The 19,469-nt window shown below is 44.0% G+C and overlaps 1 protein-coding gene across 4 annotated transcripts in view; it reads left to right on the forward strand.

Annotated features, from left to right (window-relative positions):
- The window catches only part of LOC139554008 (thyroid receptor-interacting protein 11-like), a 68,803-nt gene that overhangs the window by 22,914 nt on the left and 26,420 nt on the right, over positions 1-19,469 (forward strand). For 3 of the 4 annotated variants that reach the window (XM_071366873.1, XM_071366874.1, XM_071366877.1), the window contains 16 exons: positions 70-231; positions 499-867; positions 1,012-1,096; positions 1,202-1,566; positions 1,675-1,917; positions 2,137-2,339; positions 3,406-3,544; positions 4,332-4,436; positions 5,770-6,303; positions 6,686-6,796; positions 7,001-7,171; positions 7,595-7,744; positions 11,313-11,506; positions 12,071-12,234; positions 17,127-17,230; positions 17,780-17,879. In XM_071366873.1, coding sequence (XP_071222974.1) covers positions 70-231; positions 499-867; positions 1,012-1,096; positions 1,202-1,566; positions 1,675-1,917; positions 2,137-2,339; positions 3,406-3,544; positions 4,332-4,436; positions 5,770-6,303; positions 6,686-6,796; positions 7,001-7,171; positions 7,595-7,744; positions 11,313-11,506; positions 12,071-12,234; positions 17,127-17,230; positions 17,780-17,879 — 3,199 coding nt within the window. The remainder of the gene's footprint in view (positions 1-69; positions 232-498; positions 868-1,011; positions 1,097-1,201; positions 1,567-1,674; positions 1,918-2,136; positions 2,340-3,405; positions 3,545-4,331; positions 4,437-5,769; positions 6,304-6,685; positions 6,797-7,000; positions 7,172-7,594; positions 7,745-11,312; positions 11,507-12,070; positions 12,235-17,126; positions 17,231-17,779; positions 17,880-19,469) is intronic. The other variant, XM_071366875.1, reaches the window with a different exon arrangement.

Here is a 19,469-nt window from a genome sequence, read left to right on the forward strand (position 1 = left end):
ACTTTGACCAATGAACTGTATTATTTGTAAGGAATGTGTTGTGCCAATAGCTCGATTTTTTTTTTTCAGACGGCGCATGAGAGGACGGTGAAGCTGAACCAGGAGAAGGATCTGAAGATTTCCCAGCTGAGGAGAGACGTGGAACAGATGGCCTCCGAACACAGAGGCACCGATGAGATGCTATCCGTCACCGTGGCCGAGGAGAAAAAACAGCTGATAGACCTCCTCCAGGTCAGCTCACAGACCATAGAGCTAGATGGAGGACTCGTGTTTTGGAACGGGGTCATATCCATCTAGAGTCCTCTATCTAACTCTATGTGACGGACCTCTCGAACATCCTTACTTTATCCTGTCCACTCTGCTTGGAAATATCCTTTTTCTATTTTTGTTGTTTTTTAAAATTGGGATTTTTTATTTTTATTTTTATGAATTGTGTTTGCTGCTAAATGAATTGCCTCATTGAGGACTTTTAAAAATGTTCTGAATGTGAATCTCCAGGAGAAGAACTCCTTCACGGAGAGCCTGAGAGCCAACATGGCCGCCACCCAGAGGGAGCTGGAGTCCGTGGTCCAGGCAGCCACCCAGGAGGCTGAGACCCTGAGAGGAGCTCTCCAGGAGAAGGACTCCTTCACGGAGAGCCTGAGAGCCAACATGGACGCCACCCAGAGGGAGCTGGAGTCCGTGGTCCAGGCAGCCACCCAGGAGGCTGAGACCCTGAGAGGAGCTCTCCAGGAGAAGGACTCCTTCACGGAGAGCCTGAGAGCCAACATGGCCGCCACCCAGAGGGAGCTGGAGTCCGTGAGAGGAGCTCTGGAGGAGAAGGACACACAGCTGGGAGGCATGAAGGAAGACAACAGCCACCTGAAGGTACGTCCACAACATGTATGACATGGGTAATATGCAATGTACTGTATGTGTAATGTACAGTGTCTATTTTGTATACAGTGGGGTACTGTGTGTTGGGAGACAATTTGTCCCTTGGGACATTAACATTAATCCTATCCTAAAAAGGAGGAGATGGAGCGTCTGACGGACCAGCTAAGTAGACCCCAGCCTCCCGGCCTGGCCGAGCCACGCACCCCGGACATCATCACCGGTAACACATCCTGTCATATCTGTTGTTGTTTTTAAAAAACAAATCTATGTATTGTATTTGCTGCTAAATGGACAGTCTTATTGAGGACATTAACATGAACCACAGAACTGGAGAATGAGATCACCCAGCTGAAGACCTCAGGAGATGCCTCGAGGAGGACCGTAGAGGAGCAGCAGGGGCATCTCCTCTCCTCCCAGCAGTCTCTCCTGGCGCAGCAGAACGAGTTGGAGCAGGCCCACCAACGCCACGAGCAGAGCAGAGAGAACTACGATAGGTTGATCCACGCCAAGGACGAGGAGATTAGACGCCTGCAGCAGGAAGTAGATCACCTCGGCCCTACCCGATACTCCCAGGAACAGGAAGTGGTCATTCTCCAACGGGAAGACGAGACCAAGTCGTCCCTGAATAACGGAGACAACGGTAACGAGAAACACGACCTGTCCAAGGTGGAGGTAGAGAGTCTCGTGAAGGTATTTCCCGAATACCACTTCCTGTACGTTGTACTCAGCAGCAGCTGATGATTCAGGATGAATTGCCATTCAGGATAATAAAGCATATCTGATCTCTCAATTTTGAAGGGCATTAAGGAGAAGGAGACGGAGATCAGCCAGCTGAATGAGAAGAACCAGAACCTGACCAGACAGCTGGATCAGCTGGTGGTCTCCAGAGAGGAAATGGGGAAGCTCAGCCAGATGGTCCAGCAGAAAGACGTGGAGATCCAGGCGTTGCACTCCCACGTCTCCCTGGGGGGAGGAGGCCACAGCCGAGACGTGTTGTCCCTCCAGCAGCAGCTGCAGGCCTACGCCGTGGAGAGAGAGCAGGTCAAAATCACAATCAACTTTATTCAACTTATTAGAGTTGCAAAATCCGGGGTAATTTTCCTAAAATGCCCAGATTTTTCCAGAAATCCAAGTTGAAGGATTTCCTGCCTATTCCCTCCGGATTCCAGGAATCTTCCAACCAGGAATTTTGTTAAAGTTATTGTCATTTTACAACCCCAATAAAATAAAAATAAAATGTACTTGACCTATTTACTGTAGGTCCTGGCCGTGCTGAATGAGAAGACGAGGGAGAACAGCCAGCTGAGGGGGGACTACCAGCACATCATGGACATCGTAGCAGGGAAGGAGGCTGTGCTCCTCAAGGTCCAGCAGGAGAACACGAGGCTGTCCACCATGTCTGATCCCTCAGGGAGTCGAGAGATGTTCAGAGAGACCATTCAGAACCTGTCTCGGATCATCAGGTATTGTTCTGTAATATATCCCAATCTGGCCCTCAACCATCACGGTCACCTAATAATCCCCAGTTTACAATTGGCTCATTCATCCCCCTCCTCTCCCCTGTAACTATTCCCCAGGTCGTTGCTGCAAATGAGAACGTGTTCTCAGTCAACTTACCTGGTAAAATAACGGTAAAATAAATAAATAAATAAAATATACAGCACCCAGTCAACAGTTTGGACACACTTACTCAAGGATCTTTCTTTATTTGGACTATTTTCTACTTAATAATAGTGAAGACATCAAAACTATGAAATAACACATATGGAATCATGTAGTAACTGAAAATGTAAATATATTTTAGATTCTATTAAGTAGCCTCCCTTTGCCTTGATGAGAGCTTTGCGCACTCTTGGCATTCTCTCAACCAGCTTCATGAGGTGGTCACCTGGAATAGAGAAGACAGCCCTATTTGGTAAAAGACCAAGTCCGTATTATGGCAAGAACAGCTCAAATAAGTATGCTTCTGCTGCCATGGTGACCAGGTTTTGTCAGGGTGTATTTTGCTGCCATGGTGACCAGGTATTGTCAGGGTGTATTTTGCTGCCACGGTGACCAGGTATTGTCAGGGTGTATTTTGCTGCCACGGTGACCAGGTATTGTCAGGGTGTATTTTGCTGCCACGGTGACCAGGTATTGTCAGGGTGTATTTTGCTGCCACGGTGACCAGGTATTGTCAGGGTGTATTTTGCTGCCACGGTGACCAGGTATTGTCAGGGTGTATTTTGCTGCCACGGTGACCAGGTATTGTCAGGGTGTATTTTGCTGCCATGGTGACCAGGTATTGTCAGGGTGTATTTTTCTGCCACGGTGACCAGGTATTGTCAGAGTGTATTTTGCTGCCATGGCGACCAGGTATTGTCAGGGTGTATTTTTTTGCTCTCGGGATTCATTTTGATTGCGGACTTGGACACAATTAGTAATTGTCATGTTCTATTTGCTGTTTATTCTGTCAGTGTCCTTGGGTATCTTGATAGGTGCAAATATAATAAAAATATTATTGTATTTTGTTGTTATTATTATTATCAGAGAGAAGGACATTGAGATCGACGCGCTGACCCAGAAGTGCCAGACGTTGGTGTCGGTGCTGCAGGCAGGAGACTCTGGAGGCGTCAGCTCCAACCAGTTTGAAGAGCTGCTGCAGGAGAGGGACACACTGAAACAACAGGCAAGATAAGATTTTTAGCCTTTTATTGTCTGTTTTTATAGAAATTTGTCTTGTTTCACAAAACTAGACAAACTCCTTACAGGACATAAACACAACAACAGACAATACAGAAAAGCATGACATGAGTCAAAACATCACAGATCAGGAATCACACAGTGTGTATTGTAATGTTTGTATATTTTATTTAACCTTTTTGAGTCATGCTAAGATACAAGGTCTCTTTTACAGATGACCACTGTAATTTATAGTGTAGTGTAGAATGTACAGTGTAGAATGTGCAGTGTAGAATGTGCAGTGTAGAATGTGCAGTGTAGAATGTGCAGTGTAGTGTAGAATGTACAGTGTAGAATGTGCAGTGTAGAATGTGCAGTGTAGAATGTGCAGTGTAGAATGTGCAGTGTAGTGTAGAATGTGCAGTATTTTACTGTATGTATTGCCATTGTCCAGGTGAACAGTGTGTGAACCGAGGTGTGTGTGTAGGTATTGTATTTGCGAGGTGTGACTGTGTGTGTTTATTGTAATGTATCCAGGTGAACCGAGGTGTGTGTGTAGGTATTGTATTTGCGAGGTGTGACTGTGTGTGTTTATTGTAATGTATCCAGGTGAACCGAGGTGTGTGTGTAGGTATTGTAATTGCGAGGTGTGTGACTCTGTGTGTATTGTAATGTATCCAGGTGAACAGTGTGTGAACCGAGGTGTGTGTGTAGGTATTGTAATTGCGAGGTGTGACTGTGTGTACTGATTGTAATTGCGAGGTGTGACTGTGTGTGTATTGTAATGTATCCAGGTGAAGAAGATGGAGGAATGGAAGATGCAGGTGATCACCACAGTAAAGAACATGCAGCATGAATCTGGCCAGCTGGTAGAGGAGCTCCACAAGCTACAGGGACAGGTAACCATGATAATATATTATAATAAATATGTAATATAATGAGTCTGGCCAGCTGGTAGAGGAGCTCCACAAGCTACAGGGACAGGTAACCATCATAATATATTATTATAATAAATATGTAATATAATGAGTCTAGCCAGCTGGTAGAGGATCTACAGGTAACTATGGTGATTACGGTTGTCTCTGCTACCGCACGGTAAGCGGTACCGGAGCACCAAGTCTGGGACCAAAAGGCTCCTGAACAGCTTCTATCCCCAAGCCATAATGCCCGCAAAACACCAGTCTCAACGTCAACAGTGAAGAGGCAACTCTGGGATGCTGGCCTTCTAGGCAGAGTTTCTCTGTCCAGTGTCTGTGTTGTTTTGCCCATCTTAATCTTTTATTTTTATTGGCCAGTCTGAGATATGCCTTTTTCTTTGCAACTCTGCCTAGAAGGCCAGCATCCCGGAGTCGCCTCTTCACTGTTGACGTTGAGACTGGTGTTTTGCGGGTACTATTTAATGAAGCTGCCAGTTGAGGACTTGTGAGGCGTCTGTTTCTCAAACTAGACACTCTAATGTACTTGTCCTCTTGCTCAGTTGTGCACTGGGGCCTCCCACTCCTCTTTCTATTCTGGTTAGAGCCAGTTTGCGCTGTTGTGTGAAGGGAGTAGTACACAGCGTTGTACGAGATCTTCAGTTTCTTGGCAATTTCTCGCATGGAATAGCCTTTATTTCTCAGAACAAGAATAGACTGACGAGTTTCAGAAGAAAATGCTGATGCTCCAGATACTCAACTAGTCTAAAGAAGGCCAGTTTTATTGCTTCTTTAATCAGAACAACAGTTTTCAGCTGTGCTAACATAAATGCAAAGGGTTTTCTAATGATCAATTAGCCTTTTAAAATGATGAACTTGGATTAGCTAACACAACGTGCCATTGGAACTCAGGAGTGATGGTTGCTGATAATGGGCCTCTGTACGCCTATGTAGATATTCCATCAAAAATCTGCTGTTTCCAGCTACGATAATCATTTACAACATTAACAATGTCTACACTGTAATTCTGATCAATTTGATGTTATTTTAATGGACAAAAAAATGTGCTTTTCTTTCAAAAACAAGGACATTTCTAAGTGACCCCAAACTTTTGAACGGAAGTGTACACTGACACTCCAACACACACACACAATATGATGGCTGATCCGTAATGATTCGACTGAACACTATACACACTATACACATCAGCACATCAACCCCACATGAAGTGTCGTCCAGCCCGCTGATCCTACTACTGATTGTCATTCAGCAGTCTTATTGGGATGAATAACGGACTGTTTTGCCTCTGATCCTATAGGTGGATGCTGACAAAGACTGCACCTCCGATCTCTCCGTGGACTACAGCCGTCTGATCCACAGCTATGAGCAGAAGGAGAGGAAGCTCGGCAGTCTCAGTCACGAACTAGCCCACGTCCAACAGACCATCAGCCAGCTGAGCAGTACTAAAGATGTCCTCCTGGGGAAACTGGACAGTGTGGCGCAGAGTCCACAAGTCACCCCACTGTCCGCTGCTCTGACGTCTTCTGCCCAGCCTCCTGCTGCAGTGAAACCTCCCAGACACCAGGTGGCAGCACCTGCAACACCGGGGAACCAGGAAGGACTGAGACAGGAGCTGGTGTCTCTGAGAGCCCTCCTGTCTGAGAGGGAGACTATGATCAGGACCTTGCAGGAGAACAACCACCGCTTGTCTAACTCAGCCCAGGTGTCAGACAGCGAGCAGCGCGGCCAGGCCGACGAGGCCAGACAGGTCAGAGAGAGACTGGACGCCCTGCAGCGCTCTGTCAGGGAGAAAGACCTGCTCATCAAGACAAAAGGAGACCAGCTCAATCAGGTTAGAGAGAAGCATGCATTCACCAACATACACGCATATGATGCTAGCATGTACACGCACGCACGCACGCACGCACACACGCACACACACACACACACACGCACGTACACACACACACACACACACACACGCATGTACACACACACACACACACACACACATGTACACACACACACACACACACACACACACACACACACACACACACACACACACACACTCGCACGCATGTACACACTCACACACTGAGGAAGGCGTTAGCGGTACACACACACGGTGTGTGTGAACATTTAATCTCAATGAAGTGTCCGATTTAAACCCTTGGTTGCCATAGGATCATGTCTCTAATTTAACCAGGTAACTCTGATCTTCATTTCTCCAGGTGAGTGAGAACCTGAGGAACCGAGAGAGCGACAACGAGCTGTTAAAACAGGCCGTGACCAACCTGAAGGAGCGAGCTCTTATCCTGGAGATGGATACCAGGAAGCTGAAGGTAGGTAGCCCAGGGGCTGGGTTCACTTCCTCAAGACATTTCCCTACCGTTGGGCCCTTGAGCAAGGCCCTTAACATCTGCTTGTATCAACTGTGTGTGATGTGTGCTGTCTGGGGTGGGGGGGGGGGGGTGGTTGAGAAGGAGCAGAAGACACATTTCCCTTGTGGTCTGAAACCTGGACAATAAAGTTGTGTTGTATTGAAGGATGAGAACGAGGCTGTGGCCCAGCGGAGCAGGGAGAAGGAGTCAGAGTTCAGAGCTCTGCAGGAGACCAACATGCAGGTGTCCCTCCTCATGCGGGAGAAGGAGTTTGAGAGGAGCGTCGTGTCGGAGAAGGCTGCCGCCATGGAGAAGATGCTCAAGGACAGAGAACAGGTTATTCATCATTTACAGATCTTATACATATACATTTTTGATCGATTTATCCACTTGCAAAAATATGGGAAAATGTCACTTTTTAAAATGTCATAACTGACATGCTGAAGATGCGGAAGGACAGAGAACAGGTTAGGATGTTTGGAGATCATTTTGGTGAAAACCACTAAATCATTTAATGTATATTACTACTAACTACAATATATATTTTTTAAATAATAATTTATTTTAATGAATGACGTCTGTTCCCCATATTTAGCTTTTAGTAAATGATAACATATCTAGTAAAGAATGACAGAGAAATGCAAAGTCAAAGTCAAATAGACTATTAAATAGTTTAAATACATTATTGGTTAAATATTTTCACTAACAGATTATGATTTTGTTTTCTTCCCTGACCCCTTCCATTGATCTGTTTCCCAGGGCAACAGTCAGAGGTCAGGAGAGCTGAACCAGCTCCTGAATGAGCTGAGGTCCATGCAGGAGAAAGCTGTGGCCTTCCAGCAGGAGAGAGACCAGGTCATGCTGGCTCTCAAACAGAAACAGATGGAGACCACAGCCGTACAGACTGAGGTAGGATGGCTGGACACACACAGTCTGAGGTAGGATGGCTGGACACACACAGACAGAGGTAGGATGGCTGGACACACACAGACAGAGGTAGGATGGCTGGACACAGCCGTACAGACAGAGGTAGGATGGCTGGACACAGCCGTACAGACAGAGGTAGGATGGCTGGACACAGCCGTACAGACAGAGGTAGGATGGCTGGACACAGCCGTACAGACTGAGGTAGGATGGCTGGACACACAGCCACACAGACTGAGGTAGGATTGGCTGGACACACACGTACAGACCATGAATACAAACTAGTTGCCTTTTGGTGAAATTCGCTGTTTTGAATCCAAAATAGGTGACCTATGTGATTCGTGTTGATCCGATGAGAAAAGTTTTTTTGGGGGGGGGTTGACTACTGGCTGTAAGCGAACAAGTGATGCATGTTGTTTGGAGCAATACTGTCTGTATCCAAGGCTCAGCCAATCGTTCACATAACAACAGAATGCAGCACCCGACTGAAGAGAGAAGAGACGACCAACTTCCTAGTTACAGCATCAGCGCCCTCTCTGGAAAGAGCGGGAGAGTGGAAAGGCAGTTTGTCAGTTACAGCAGCTCGCTCTCTGGAAAGAGCGGGAGAGTGGGAAGGCAGTTTGTCAGTTACAGCAGCGAGTCCCCCTGAACGATAACGAAGCTGTAAGGTTAGGTGAGATGCCTGACCACGGAGACCGGGGTGATGAAGCGTACTTCATGAGCTGTAACCGAAAAAACAACTGGCGTTTGAGGTGAGGGAGAAAGTGTGGTGGAACAAGTATGTTAGTATTGTTAGGTATCTTGCTATAGTAGTGCTAGCTGGATCGAATTCTCTGTTAGCTAGCCAGGAAAAAAAGTTTAGCAACATTAGCCTACTAAATAATTGAGTTTATTGTTTGAAAATTAGCTGGCTAATGAAGTCAGACATGACAGCTAACGTAAACTCACCCCATTCCGTACAAATGTGCGCAACCGCGACATTCAAACGAGGCTACAAAGAAAACTAATGGGACTGTAGCGACTGTGTTGACTTCAAAATCGGGGGTGTGAACTAGGTTTCTATTCAAGCGTTGATCGACATGGTAATGGCTCTATAGTATTGGAGAAAAGTTAAAAAAACTGACCCTCTGTTACATCGTGACGTGTCATGTCGTAACGTACAGCGCGCATAAAGCAACTATTTCTGTCTTACAATCTCTCCACCAGGTGTAGCACTTCTCTCATCGTTTAAAAACAAGAAATGGACAGTGACGTGGGTAAGGGGGGATACCTAGTCATTTTTTACGTCATCATTGCATGCAATCATCATTCTCAAAGCCGCTGTTTACTTCTAAGATCACTTTAGCACCGCCCTAAAAACCCGATTCAAATTCGACACAAACCTTCAAATAGGTATGTAATGACACATTATATAAACTCTTTGTAGTGTTTTATTTACATTTTAGAGGCGATAAGGTGATAAGTTGGACAGATCAAGTGAAAAAAAGAAATTTTCCCACACAACCTCTCCTTCTCACTATCACTCATTAGTTTCACTTCCCCACCCGCCATTTTTAAAAAGACACGACGGGTCTCATTGCCTGCTTGAATTATGTAGAAACGGGCAGCGTTTAGGTCATGTAATTGATCATGTTGGAAAGGGGAGAAATTGTGCTTTACATTGGTATTGACATTACAGTTGATTTGGAAGTATTACGTTTTTGGGGAGCTAAAATAAGGGCAATTGTACGGACCAAGGCGATGTACGAGTTTACGTGAGTTTACGTTAGCTAGCTAACGTTACAACATCAGATGAGCTAACGTTAGTAACCTAACCAATTCGCTACAGTATTAACTGGTAAACGACTCCTTGCCGTTCAAGTTATTATGCATTAGTTGCTTACTGGACCCTGGCAATCTGTGTGAAATGTTAACTAGCTAACGAACGAACTACTATCTGTGAACTAATGTTTCCCCTCTACAGTATGTGGTTAATTTACAGAATGAGAGAATTCGGTGAAAATGAGTCGTTGCTTGTTAATTAGGGTTAGGCGTCCCACCGGCGGGACACCTGTTGACAACTTCCTATGAAATTGGAGGGCGCGCAATTCAAATAAATAATCATAAATATGATGGATATTAAACATTTAGGTACATACAAGTGTCTGATATTGGTTAAAAGCTTAAAGTCTTGTTCATCTAACTGCGTTGTCCAATTTACAATAGGCTTTACAGCGAAACCATGCGATTGTTTGAGGATGGCGCCCCACATCAACATATTTTTCAACCAGCACAGGCTTCATAAAATCACAAATAGCGATTTAAATATTCACTTTCTTTTTGATAATCTTTGTCTGATTTGCAATCCAAAGGGTCCCAGCTACAACATGCATGGTCGTTTTGTCAGATAAAGTCCTTCTTTATATCCCAAAAAGTCAGTTTTAGTTGGCGCCATCGATTTCAGTAATCCACTCATTCAACATGCAGACAAAGGAATCCAAAAAGCTACTGCTAAACTGTGTTAAAACAAGTCAAACTATGTTTCTATTTTAATCATCAGGTATCCTAAAATGTAATTAAACTATAATATTTCATACGGAAAGAAGTATGTTCGATAGAAAAGCAAAATTAGCAGGTGCTTCGTCGCGCGCGCATAGACTGATTTCCAACTCTGACTCCCAGTACTAAAACTCAGAATTCTTTCTCGTTTGGGAAGAAACAAGCCTGAAACCTTGAACATAGACTGTTGACATCTAGTGGAAGCCATAGGAATTGCAATCTGGGAGCTGGAATTGCATATGCCCCATAGCTTACCATTATAAGAGCATGGGCTCTCTCTCAAAAAAAAATCAAGTTGGTTTTTCTTTGGATTTTCTCCTACCATATGAATTGTGTTATAGTCTCATACATTATTTTAACATTTCTACAAACTTCAAAGTGTTTTCTATCCAATGGTACCAATTATATACATATCCTGGCTTCTGGGCCTGAGTAACAGGCAGTTTACTTTGGGCACGTCAGTCAGTAGGGATGTTCTGTTGATAAGTGTGTGAATTGTACCATTTTCCTGTCCAGAAGTGCCAGACCTTGGTGTCGGGAGCTCCACAATACTTTTGAGATGATATTTTATAAGAGGAGCTAGAGTTCCAGCAGTAAAACCAGTACTCAGATCAACCACTGATTATTGGTAAAGATCTAACACCTGTCTGACTCGTCCCTCTCTCTCTCTCGCTCTCTCTCTCTCTCTCTCTCTCTCTCTCTCTCTCTCTCTCTCTCTCTCTCTCTCTCTCTCTCTCTCTCTCTCTCTCTCTCTCTCTCTCTCTCTCTCTCTCTCTCTCTCTCTCTCTCTCTCTCTCTCTCTCTCTCTCTCTCTCTCTCTCTCTCTCTCTCTCTCTCTCTCTCTCTCTCTCTCTCTCTCTCTCTCGCTCTCTCGCTCTCTCGCTCTCTCGCTCTCTCGCTCTCTCGCTCTCTCTCTCTCGCTCTCTCTCTCGCTCTCTCTTTCTCTCTTTCTCTCTCTCTCTTTCTCTCTTTCTCTCTTTCTCTCTCTCTCTTTCTCTCTCTCTTTCTCTCTCAGCTGCAGCATGTGAAGGACAGAGAGCAGCGGTTGAAGTTGGAGCTGGACCGGCTACGTAACCACCTGCTGGAGATAGAGGACACCTACACACGGGAGGCCCTCGCCGCCGAGGACAGGGAGGCGGAGCTACGTAGGAGGGTCACGCTATTGGACGACAGACTTGCTACATCCTCCAGTCAGGTGGAGAGCACCAGGTAGGTGTAAAGGACATTGCGTTACTTGCTTAGCGATTTACTTCCTCCTGATTCAGCTTTATACCGAGGCTCGAACTCAGGGCCTCTGCCTCGCAAACACACAGGACCTCTGCCTCGCAAACACACAGGACCGGTCTCCTGAAGCGTCTTACGCAGTCTGAAAAAAAGCAAGCTATTCACGCCACCGAAAGCAAGCTATTCGGCAGTGCAAGTGGAGACAGGCTGAGAAGTGAGTGATGGGGTCAGCTGACTGTTCCCTAGCAACCTGGTTCCTAACACACATGTGTTTAGTTGCCTTCTGCAGTCGGACAAGAGACTGGCTGAGGTCAGGGGTTGGGAACCTACCTTAGCTGTAAGAAGCCACAAAGTTTCTCTCTTATTTCTCAGGGTCAGAAAGAGGGTTCTGAGTGGTAGTCATGGGCAACTGTAAAGGTTTCCTACAATAATTATATATTTATTACCTAATACCGTTCCTCCTTTCCGACGTGTGTAGCCACTAGGCCAACAAAGTAATTCTTCTTCTTCTTCATCTTCCTCCTCTCTTCTTCTTTCTTCTCCGTGTAGCCACCAGGCGTCTCTCCAGGTGGAGTCTCTCCAGGAGCAGCTGAGTGGAACGGTGAGGCAGAGAGACGAGGCCCTGACCCAGCTCAGGGCAGCACGGGACCAGGTCAACCAGTACGCCGTGTCCCTGTCCAACCTCCAGGTGGTGATAGAGCAGTTCCAGCAAGGCAAGACTTCTGGCCTCCTCTCCTTCTCTCCAGCTCCATGTGCTGGAATGAGAGTGGATTATTCTTGTATATGTCAGTTCCAGCAAGGGGACTCCTTTTCGTTTTACATCGGACACTTTATGAACCTCGTGCTGTAATGAATGTTGATTATGCTTAAAGTAGGGCCCTATGAAATCTGCGTTGAGGAGAATGCGGACGGAATCACAGAATTAAAACAGAATTCAACAATATATTTTTTTTTATTGAACTTCATAGGGAATCAACTAAATGTATTGAACTTAGTAAGGAATCAACTAAATATATTGACCTTCAGTAGAGAATCAACTAAATGTATTGAACTTAGTAAGGAATCAACTAAATATATTGACCTTTAGTAGAGAATCAACTAAATATATTGACCTTTAGTAGAGAATCAATTAAATATATTGACCTTTAGTAGAGAATCAACTAAATATATTGACCTTTAGTAGAGAATCAACTAAATATATTGACCTTTAGTAGAGAATCAATTAAATATATTGACCTTTAGTAGAGAATCAACTAAATATATTGACCTTTAGTAGAGAATCAACTAAATATATTGACCTTTAGTAGAGAATCAACTAAATATATTGACCTTTAGTAGAGAATCAACTAAATATATTGACCTTTAGTAGAAAATCAACTAAATATATTGACCTTTAGTAGAGAATCAACTAAATATATTGACCTTTAGTAGAGAATCAACTAAATATATTGACCTTTAGTAGAGAATCAACTAAATATATTGACCTTTAGTAGAGAATCAACTAAATATATTGACCTTTAGTAGAGAATCAACTAAATATATTGACCTTTAGTAGAGAATCAACTAAATATATTGACCTTTAGTAGAGAATCAACTAAATATATTGACCTTTAGTAGAGAATCAACTAAATATATTGACCTTTAGTAGAGAATCAACTAAATATATTGACCTTTAGTAGAGAATCAACTAAATATATTGACCTTTAGTAGAGAATCAACTAAATATATTGACCTTTAGTAGAGAATCAACTAAATATATTGACCTTTAGTAGAGAATCAACTAAATATATTGACCTTTAGTAGAGAATCAACTAAATATATTGACCTTTAGTAGAGAATCAACTAAATATATTGACCTTTAGTAGAGAATCAACTAAATATATTGACCTTTAGTAGAGAATCAACTAAATATATTGACCTTTAGTAGAGAATCAACTAAATATATTGACCTTTAGTAGAGAATCAACTAAATATATTGACCTTTAGTAGAGAATCAACTAAATATATTGACCTTTAGTAGAGAATCAACTAAATATATTGACCTTTAGTAGAGAATCAATTAAATATATTGACCTTTAGTAGAGAATCAACTAAATATATTGACCTTTAGTAGAGAATCAACTAAATATATTGAACTTAGTAGGGAATCAACTAAATATATTGACTATATATACACTGTTCAAAAAAATAAAGGGAACACTTAAACAACACAATGTAACTCCAAGTCAATCACACTTCTGTGAAATCAAACTGTCCACTTAGGAAGCAACACTGATTGACAATAAATTTCACATGCTGTTGTGCAAATGGAATAGACAACAGGTGGAAATTATAGGCAATTAGCAAGACACCCCCAATAAAGGAGTGGTTCTGCAGGTGGTGACCACAGACTACTTCTCAGTTCCTATGCTTCCTGGCTGATGTTTTGGTCACTTTTGAATGCTGGCGGTGCTTTCACTCTAGTGGTAGCATGAGACGGAGTCTACAACCCACACAAGTGGCTCAGGTAGTGCAGCTCATCCAGGATGGCACATCAATGCGAGCTGTGGCTAGAAGGTTTGCTGTGTCTGTCAGCGTAGTGTCCAGAGCATGGAGGCGCTACCAGGAGACAGGCCAGTACATTAGGAGACGTGGAGGAGGCCGTAGGAGGGCAACAACCCAGCAGCAGGACCGCTACCTCCGCCTTTGTGCAAGGAGGAGCAGGAGCAGCACTGCCAGAGCCCTGCAAAATGACCTCCAGCAGGCCACAAATGTGCATGTGTCTGCTCAAACGGTCAGAAACAGACTCCATGAGGGTGGTATGAGGGCCCGACGTCCACAGGTGGGGGTTGTGCTTACAGCCCAACACCGTGCAGGACGTTTGGCATTTGCCAGAGAACACCAAGATTGGCAAATTCGCCACTGGCGCCCTGTGCTCTTCACAGATGAAAGCAGGTTCACACTGAGCACATGTGACAGAGTCTGGAGACGCCGTGGAGAACGTTCTGCTGCCTGCAACATCCTCCAGAATGACCGGTTTGGCGGTGGGTCAGTCATGGTGTGGGGTGGCATTTCTTTGGGGGGCCGCACAGCCCTCCATGTGCTCGCCAGAGGTAGCCTGACTGCCATTAGGTAACGACATGAGATCCTCAGACCCCTTGTGAGACCATATGCTGGTGCGGTTGGCCCTGGGTTCCTCCTAATGCAAGACGATGCTAGACCTCATGTGGCTGGAGTGTGTCAGCAGTTCCTGCAAGAGGAAGGCATTGATGCTATGGACTGGCCCGCCCGTTCCCCAGACCTGAATCCAATTGAGCACATCTGGGACATCATGTCTCGCTCCATCCACCAACGCCACGTTGCACCACAGACTGTCCAGGAGTTGGCGGATGCTTTAGTCCAGGTCTATGATCTCCTGAGGAGATCCCTCAGGAGATCATCCGCCACCTCATCAGGAGCATGCCCAGGCGTTGTAGGGAGGTCATACAGGCACGTGGAGGCCACACACACTACTGAGCCTCATTTTGACTTGTTTTAAGGACATTATATCAAAGTTGGATCAGCCTGTAGTGTGGTTTCCACTTTAATTTTGAGTGTGACTCCAAATCCAGACCTCCATGGGTTGATAAATTTGATTTCCATTGATAATTTTTGTGTGATTTTGTTGTCAGCACATTCAACTATGTAAAGAAAAAAGTATTTAATAAGAATATTTCATTCATTCAGATCTAGGTTGTGTTATTTTAGTGTTTATTTTTTTGAGCAGTGTATATATATACAGCTATCCCTATGTTGTTGTAGTCAGGAGATAGCTATCCCTATGATGTTGTAGTCAGGAGATAGCTATCCCTATGATGTTGTAGTCAGGAGATAGCTATCCCTGTGATGTTGTAGTCAGGAGATAGCTATCCCTGTGATGTTGTAGTCAGGAGATAGCTATCCCTATGTTGATGTAGTCAGGAGATAGCTATCCCTATGATGTTGTTGTAGTCAGGAGATAGCTATCCCTGTGATGTTGTAGTCAGGAGATAGCTATCCTTATGTTGTTGTAGTCAGGAGATAGCTATCCCTATGATGTTGTAGTCAGGAGATAGCTATCCCTATGATGTTGTAGTAAGGAGATAGCTATCCCTATGATGTTGTAGTCAGGAGATAGCTATCCCTATGATGTTGTACTCAGGAGATGACTATCCCTATGATGTTGTAGTCAGGAGATAGCTATCCCTATGATGTTGTAGTCAGGAGATAGCTATCCCTATGATGTTGTAGTAACGAGATAGCTATCCCTATGATGTTGTAGTCAGGAGATAGCTATCCCTATGATGTTGTAGTCAGGAGATAGCTATCCCTATGATGTTGTAGTAAGGAGATAGCTATCCCTATGATGTTGTAGTCAGGAGATAGCTATCCCTATGATGTTGTAGTCAGGAGATAGCTATCCCTATGATGTTGTACTCAGGAGATGACTATCCCTATGATGTTGTAGTCAGGAGATAGCTATCCCTATGATGTTGTAGTCAGGAGATAGCTATCCCTATGATGTTGTAGTAAGGAGATAGCTATCCCTATGATGTTGTAGTCAGGAGATAGCTATCCATATGTTGTTGTAGTAAGGAGATAGCTATCCCTATGATGTTGTAGTCAGGAGATAGCTATCCCTATGATGTTGTAGTCAGGAGATAGCTATCCCTATGATGTTGTAGTCAGGAGATAGCTATCCCTATGATGTTGTAGTCAGGAGATAGCTATCCCTATGATGTTGTAGTCAGGAGATAGCTATCCCTATGATGTTGTAGTAGTCAGGAGATAGCTATCCCTATGATGTTGTAGTCAGGAGATAGCTATCCCTATGATGTTGTAGTCAGGAGATAGCTATCCCTATGTTGTTGTAGTCAGGAGATAGCTATCCCTATGATGTTGTAGTCAGGAGATAGCTATCCCCATGATGTTGTAGTCAGGAGATAGCTATCCCTATGATGTTGTAGTCAGGAGATAGCTATCCCTATGATGTTGTAGTCAGGAGATAGCTATCCCTATGTTGATGTAGTCAGGAGATAGCTATCCCTATGATGTTGTAGTCAGGAGATAGCTATCCCTATGATGTTGTAGTCAGGAGATAGCTATCCCTATGTTGTTGTAGTCAGGAGATAGCTATCCCTATGATGTCGTAGTCAGGAGATAGCTATCCCTATGTTGTTGTAGTCAGGAGATAGCTATCCCTATGATGTTGTAGTCAGGAGATAGCTATCCCTATGATGTTGTAGTCAGGAGATAGCTATCCCTATGATGTTGTAGTCAGGAGATGACTATCCCTATGATGTCAATGTGCGGGGGCACCGCTCAGGTCTGTTGTGTTGTTGTAGTCAGGAGATAGCTATCCCTATGTTGTAGTCAGGAGATAGCTATCCCTATGTTGTTGTAGTCGGGAGATAGCTATCCCTATATGGTTGTAGTCAGGAGATAGCTATCCCTACGATGTTGTAGTCAGGAGATAGCTATCCCTATGATGTTGTAGTCAGGAGATAGCTATCCCTGTACAGCTCAAATAGATCTGGCACCAGGCTAGTTCTGACCTTCATGCAACATATGAATAATATATCCATCTTCTCCTCTGTCATCCTTGTAGAGGAGAAAGCCATGTATTCCTCAGAGCTTGATAAGTACAAGAGGGAGAAGGACGAGTGGAGAAGAAAAGCAGTTAACCTGGAGGACAGAGCCTCTGCTCTTCAGGTTGGACACTTCCTAGCAACACATTCCTTTATATTACATTTCTCATGTTAGTCATTTAGCAGACGCTCTTATCCAGAGATTTACAGCTATAGTGAGTTCATACATTTTTCATACTTTTTTTGTTGCACATATCCATATCCAGCTCTATCTCTCGCTCTCTCTCTCTCTCTCTCTCTCTCTAATCACTCTCTCTCTAATCACTCTCTCTCTCTCTCTCTCTCTCTCTCTCTCTCTCTCTCTCTCTCTCTCTCTCTCTCTCTCTCTCTCTCTCTCTCTCTCTAATCACTCTCTCTCTCTCTCTCTCGCTCTCTAATCACTCTCTCTCTCTCTAATCTCTCTCTCTCTCTCTCTCTCGCTCTCTAATCACTCTCTCTCTCTCTCTCGCTCTCTAATCACTCTCTCTCTCTCTCTCTCGCTCTCTAATCTCTCTCTCTCTCTCTCTCTCTCTCTCTCTCTCTCTCTCTCTCTCTCTCTCTCGCTCTCTAATCACTCTCTCTCTCTCTCTCTCGCTCTCTAATCACTCTCTCTCTCTCTCTCGATCTCTCTCAGATCAACCTAGATGAGGCTAACGCTGCTCTGGACTCCGCCACCAGACTCACTGACCAGCTGGACCTGATGGAGGAGCAGTTAGAGGAGCTTAAGAAACAAGGTGAGGGGGGGGGGGTGCGGGGGGCGGGGGGGTCAAGGCCTCACCGATCCACTCAGCTGCTCCTGGAGAGAGATTTTAAGTGTTATTGTCATGTTCACAAGTACAGTGAAATGCCTTTCCGGCAAGTATCTTTCCCAAACAATGCAGTATTCAATATCAATAGTACAAAAGTCAGGTTGACTTTATCTAGATATAAAAGTCAGGTTAACTTTATCTTGCTATAAAAGTCAGGTTAACTTTATCTAGATATAAAAGTCAGGTTAACTTTATCAAGCTATAACAGTCAGGTTGACTTTATCTTGCTGTAAAAGTCAGGTTAACTTTATCTTGCTATAAAAGTCAGGTTAACTTTATCTAGATATAAAAGTCAGGTTAACTTTATCTAGATATAAAAGTCAGGTTAACTTTATCTTGCTGTAAAAGTCAGGTTAACTTTATCTTGCTGTAAAAGTCAGGTTAACTTTATCTTGCTGTAAAAGTCAGGTTAACTTTATCTTGCTGTAAAAGTCAGGTTAACTTTATCTTGCTGTAAAAGTCAGGTTAACTTTGTCTTGCTGTAAAAGTCAGGTTAACTTTATCTTGCTGTAAAAGTCAGGTGAACTTTATCTAGATATAAAAGCCAGGTTAACTTTATCTAGATATAAAAGTCAGGTTAACTTTATCTAGATATAAAAGTCAGGTTAACTTTATCTAGATATAAAAGTCAGGTTAACTTTATCTTGCTATAAAAGTCAGGTTAACTTTATCTAGATATAAAAGTCAGGTTAACTTTATCAAGCTATAACAGTCAGGTTGACTTTATCTAGCTATAAAAGTCAGGTTGACGAGGTTCCTCTCTAGGTTTCTTCCTAGGTTCCTCTCTGGGTTTCTTCCTAGGTTCCTCTCTAGGTTTCTTCCTAGGTTCCTCTCTAGGTTTCTTCTTCGGATCCTCTCTAGGTTTCTTCCTAGGTTCCTCTCTAGGTTTCTTCCTAGGTTCCTCTCTAGGTTTCTTCTTCGGATCCTCTCTAGGTTTCTTCCTAGGTTCCTCTCTGGGTTTCTTCCTAGGTTCCTCTCTGGGTTTCTTCCTAGGTTCCTCTCTAGGTTTCTTCCTAGGTTCCTCTCTAGGTTTCTTCCTAGGTTCCTCTCTGGGTTTCTTCCTAGGTTCCTCTCTAGGTTTCTTCCTAGGTTCCTCTCTAGGTTTCTTCCTAGGTTCCTCTCTGGGTTTCTTCATAGGTTCCTCTCTAGGTTTCTTCTTCGGTTCCTCTCTAGGTTTCTTCCTAGGTTCCTCTCTAGGTTTCTTCCTAGGTTCCTCTCTAGGTTTCTTCCTAGGTTCCTCTCTGGGTTTCTTCCTAGGTTCCTCTCTAGGTTTCTTCCTAGGTTCCTCTCTAGGTTTCTTCCTAGGTTCCTCTCTAGGTTTCTTCCTAGGTTCCTCTCTAGGTTTCTTCCTAGGTTCCTCTCTAGGTTTCTTCCTAGGTTCCTCTCTAGGTTTCTTCCTAGGTTCCTCTCTGGGTTTCTTCCTAGGTTCCTCTCTAGGTTTCTTCCTAGGTTCCTCTCTGGGTTTCTTCCTAGGTTCCTGCCTTTCTAGGGAGTTTTTCCTAGCCACCGTGCTTC

The sequence above is a fragment of the Salvelinus alpinus genome, chromosome 25, assembly GCF_045679555.1.
Source record: "Salvelinus alpinus chromosome 25, SLU_Salpinus.1, whole genome shotgun sequence".
In the NCBI taxonomy this organism is placed as follows: Eukaryota; Metazoa; Chordata; class Actinopteri; order Salmoniformes; family Salmonidae; genus Salvelinus; species Salvelinus alpinus.